Here is a 4,786-nt window from a genome sequence, read left to right as displayed (position 1 = left end):
ACAATTTCGCGTTTGAGCTGCGCATGTCATGTGTGTTTTTCAGCCGGGCACAAACCAGAAATGCTTTCAAAACAGTTAATAAATTCAACTGGTTGACTAACTCTATGGCAAACAAAAGGAAAGTGCAAACTGAAACGAGATCTCATGTATATATATATATATTTTTATCTGCGTGCACGTCTTCATAAGACTTAATGTTAAAAGGCTATTAAATTGTTCTATACCGATGTCATCTCGTTAAATTACCGCTATTTAGCTAGGGAGCAGTTTGCTTCTGTCATGCTTCTGACATCTTGGGATCCGATGTCAACACAAATTACGAGCTAGCTATCGATAGCAAACAATAAAACAAAACGAACCAGCTAGTTCACCAACAGGTAAGATTCTTAGAGGAAGGGGGCGATTTGCGGATTAATGAATTAAGTTGAATTGCGGGTAATTTACACAGAATGCGTTACTTCAACGCTGTTTGACAGTTGCAGTGTAGGCTAGCTCGCAAGCGAGCAAACATCAGATAGCCAGATACATGTTAGAACAACAAATCGCCGTACTGGACATTTTGATAAATGTTAATCTACAGTAACTGTTTTTCCATCTGAAGTTTGTGTTAATAAACTTTCAGTTTTAATGTTGAGTTGTATGCAAGATACAGTTACCATCAGTAACATGCATTAGCTCTACTTTAAACCTGTCGTGACAAATTCATTATACTGAAATAATGTGAATCTATCTTGTGCCTCGATTGTGTGGATGATTGTGGAATGTAGTGTGGCACATTTCAATAACATCAGTTTCTCTGTACAGTAGTACAGGGTTACAAAACAGGATGCTGACTGAGGCCAGTGATTCAAAGAGATGGACTGAGCTGAAGGAGGCAGCAGATACATGCGCAGCTTCTCTGAATACCACTGCGTCTGACGCCGTCTGCATTGAAACCACTGGGCCCTGCCGTCAAGCAGCATGTGCAGAGGGCGAGGCACAGAAACCGGAACGTCTGGAAACGGACCAGCCTCGCACTGTCCCACTGGGCTGGATAAAAATAGTGAAGCAGCGAAAAACAGGGAAAACTGCCGGCAAAATGGATGTGTACATAATAAGGTAGAACATTAATGTATTATACAATGTAGTGATATGTGCGTTTATAGATTTAGCCAGTATTTCTCCCGTTTAGCTCGTTGAGAACTAGTTTAACATTGGTTACAACTTGAATACAATTTTCAATTTTACAGGGATTGTTACAAGCTTGTATAAAGGGTTTAGAATTTTATATTTATAATGTAGTTTTACATTTCTACCCAAGGCTGAGATATACTCATGTTGTATTTAGCAATGGCAATATCCTCTTGCATCCAATCTGTTTAACCAGTGCATAAGAAGCATATCATTACAACATGTTACTTCACTTGGTCTGATTTGTAGTAACCAAATTTCAATTTTTCATAGTCCCCAGGGTCAAAAATTCAGGTCGAGGTCAGCGCTGAAGGATTTTCTTCACAAGAATGAAGATTTGAGCCTATGTTTGGCTGACTTTGACTTCACAGTGAACAGCAGCTGCACCATGGCATGTGAGACAGAGAGAAAAGTTTGGCATTCGAAGCACTGGGAAAGCATGGGCAAAACCTCGTCAAGCACTCACTCATCGGACCTCTCTGTCACAGAGGACACAGCAAACAGTGTTTGCGGCCTACCTTCAGCAAAAGCAAGACAGACCGAAGAAGCCACAGCAGCCGAGGAGACGAGTAGAGGCAGAGATGCTGGTCAGAAGAACGACAGTGGTGTAGGGGTCAGGCAGAACAGGAAACGGCCTGCTTGCACTGACCTTAAAGCAGACCTCACTTCTGGCACAGATGAGAGTGCCATGACAGGGCAGTTTCTCAGTGTGATCCTGGAGGGAAGGGAAAGATGTGGCCCAGCAGCATGTGACACTGAAAAGAGTCCCCAGAGAAACGGGCTGCTGAGGGACAAATTACTCAGGCGGGCCCAAGTCGAGGATCCAGAGCTCCGCAGTAGTCAAACCCCCTCTAATCATTTAGAGACATCAGTGACTGAGAGGCCTCTCCCAGAACTCCCTGTCAGAACCACGGTGACAGAGCCTCCATTGGAGAGTGAGACTGAAACTGAGACAGACACTGCAGCCAACTCCACGTCTGAGACACTACCTGAAGGCCAGCTCTCTCCTGGTCAAGGCAAGGGCTGCTCTACTCCAGGAAAACGACTGCAGAGCAGTAAGGGTCTCCTCTCCCTCATCAGTGCTGTACAGTGTGAATCGTCACACAATGTTCAGCCTGACAATGCTGATATGATGTCACTCTATTCATGGGCTGCTGCAGTGCCATAATGGGTTCTTGATTATAAGTGTGTGACACAGCAAGAACTAAAATGATGTGTTGACATCATCTTGCAGTATGGAATTGTTGGCATTGTGCCTGAAACCATCTATTGTTTCCTAGGCCCTGGATTCAAGGCACAGATTGAGAAAAGGAAAACAAGCCCCTACTTCAGTGGGAAGTTGGCTAAAGAAGGTAATGCAGCCTTGTGTGCATGTGAAATGAAGCCTTAGCTAACACTGATACGTTTGCCGTCTCATTGTCTCGTGTTATGTCCCCCTCAAGCTCCAAGTCCTCCCAGACGCAAGGCCTTTAAGAAGTGGACCCCACCACGTTCCCCTTTCAACCTGGTACAGGAAACTCTCTTCCATGACCCCTGGAAACTCCTGATTGCCACCATCTTCCTCAACAAGACCAGTGGTGAGTACTGAGAACACAGCAGGTAGGCAGGGTGTCCAGCAGGACCAAGGCCCTGAGGGAGGGTCATCTCAAAATTAGAATGTGTGTGTCTGTGATTTTATATTTGCTATATTTGAAACATTTCTTATGTTTAACTCAGAACACATTAAAGTCAGATCTTTTGGTGATGTGTGCTCTTTGGCTTTTGCAGGTAAGATGGCTATCCCAGTGCTATGGGAGTTTTTTGATCGCTACTCATCTCCTGAAGTGACCCGTCAGAGCGACTGGAAGCCTATAGCTGAGCTCCTGAAACCTCTTGGCCTGAATGAGCTAAGGGCCAAAACCATCATCAGGTTTTCTGGTTGGTACAGCTATATTTTACCCAAGGAGGAGGTTTCTGAACCATGTGTTTCACAGTAGCTGCTTTACATTGCAGCTACTGTGAAACATATATATATCCTGGATCAGCATGGCTCACCCTCTAGAACAGTACTTTAACCACCTAGTAGCTCCCATGTCAGAACCTTTGAACACTCAGTAGAGGGATACCAGTCTCAACTCAACCCCCTTTCTCTCTGTTGCAGATGAATATGTAAACAAGCAGTGGCGCTACCCTATCGAGCTGCATGGCATCGGAAAGTATGGAAATGACTCCTACAGAATCTTTTGCATTGGGGAGTGGAGGCAGGTGTGTTCTGATAATGAAGATAAAATATCATTAAGCCCTTGACTGACTGGGTGTTATCTGAATACCAAGACAGTAGAGACAGACAAAAGCAACAAACAGTCTGCAATACTGGGTCTCAGAAGTGAATTTCACATCAGAAATACAGTAGTGCAGTGACTAATTCCATTTAGTGCAAACAGCACTTCTCTATTCCTATAAAATCTTCAGGTTAGAGTTAACTAGAGAATTGTGTCTTTGTTCATCTTTCTAGAAAATACAAAATGAAACCTTGAAGAGTTATGCTCCAAAACCAGTGATATTTAACCATTGTTAAATATGTCATTAAACAGTTAATGTTAATTGTCACATGGTTAAATACATGTTAAATAAAAAGTATTGTTTTCAGCACAAGAACTTTATACCAAGAACTTTTGGGAGTGTGTATGTTTATTTTGTCATGGCTCTTCATCATTTTACTCGTCGTGATATTGATATTGTGGTATTTATCCGCAGGTCAGCCCTCAAGATCACAAGCTGAACAAGTACCATGACTGGCTGTGGGAGAATCAAGAGAAACTGGGAATCTAATTCTGAGCAACAATGATGAATTACGAATAAATACATTGAATCAATATGCAAATATGTAGCTGTTCACACGTGTTAATGAAGCTTGACACTCTAGTACTGACCTGCACTCCCCTCATTGCTTATAATGTTAATCGTTTTGTATAGAAGTTTTCATGAGTTAAATTTTTTTTTAAAGTCTATCAAGATCTAAAATGCGTATCTCATGTGCCTGTTGGTGTATAGTTCAGCAGTATTTTAATGATGACCTGAGATCATTGTATTAATAAATTTTTCTTTTCATTTTACTATTTATTTTTCTTATGAATGTTTGTATATTCTGCTATAATGGATAATCAAGTAAGACTGGTTTTATCATATCCTTATGCAAAACTCTGGCAAGCTTAAGATCACCTGGAAGAGTTGGGCAAGAGTAGCCTGCTCTGCCACTTCTACATTTGTTTCTTCCTCAGTTGTGAGGCAGATGAAGGAGTTTGGCAGAAACATATGTTATCAAAATAAATAAAACTGAAGTAAAACCAGAAAAATCATAGAATGACTCTTTTCTTTTCAGTAATTACTGAAAACCCATCTTAAAAACTGTAAAACAAGACACGTGACACGATTGATTTTTAATGGAGTCTTAAAATGAGAAGAATGAGAAGAAAAGCCATTTTGGACCCTTATTTTTCTACCATGAATTCTGGTGACCCAACATTTATTTCTGTTTCCATTTGCTTTTTGATATATGTTGTAGAGACATTACACAAATCATCAAAGGGTCCACAGATTCATTAGCCGCAAGATTTAAATCCAGCAAAAATAATGT

General features: G+C 41.3%; 1 protein-coding gene across 2 annotated transcripts; it reads left to right on the top strand.

Annotated features, from left to right (window-relative positions):
- Positions 1 to 23: 23 nt before the first annotated feature.
- mbd4 (methyl-CpG binding domain protein 4) lies at positions 24 to 4,505 on the top strand. Of its 2 annotated transcripts, none has more exons than XM_064298346.1 (8): positions 24 to 377; positions 808 to 1,098; positions 1,444 to 2,225; positions 2,451 to 2,522; positions 2,613 to 2,747; positions 2,938 to 3,087; positions 3,311 to 3,414; positions 3,907 to 4,505. In XM_064298346.1, exons 2-8 carry the CDS (start codon positions 827 to 829, stop codon positions 3,979 to 3,981), a joined length of 1,590 nt encoding a protein of 529 aa, XP_064154416.1. In that variant the 5' UTR covers positions 24 to 377; positions 808 to 826; the 3' UTR covers positions 3,982 to 4,505. The 2 variants fall into 2 exon arrangements, with proteins under 2 accessions (XP_064154416.1, XP_064154415.1); XM_064298345.1 differs by having other exon boundaries at positions 25 to 377; positions 805 to 1,098.
- The last annotated feature ends 281 nt before the right edge of the window (positions 4,506 to 4,786 follow it).

Source organism: Anguilla rostrata, chromosome 11 (genome assembly GCF_018555375.3).
Source record: "Anguilla rostrata isolate EN2019 chromosome 11, ASM1855537v3, whole genome shotgun sequence".
NCBI lineage: Eukaryota > Metazoa > Chordata > Actinopteri > Anguilliformes > Anguillidae > Anguilla > Anguilla rostrata.
The sequence above is the reverse complement of the archived record's forward strand: the minus strand, read 5'-3'. Positions and strand labels throughout refer to the sequence as shown.

Excerpts from the sequence above, each read along its gene's own strand:
- mbd4 (XM_064298346.1), top strand. The coding sequence starts at position 827 with ATGCTGACTGAGGCCAGTGATTCAAAGAGATGGACTGAGCTGAAGGAG. Across the intron at positions 2,523-2,612 it reads TGGGAAGTTGGCTAAAGAAG|CTCCAAGTCCTCCCAGACGC; the intron begins GTAATGCAGCCT and ends GTCCCCCTCAAG. Across the intron at positions 3,088-3,310 it reads AACCATCATCAGGTTTTCTG|ATGAATATGTAAACAAGCAG; the intron begins GTTGGTACAGCT and ends TCTCTGTTGCAG.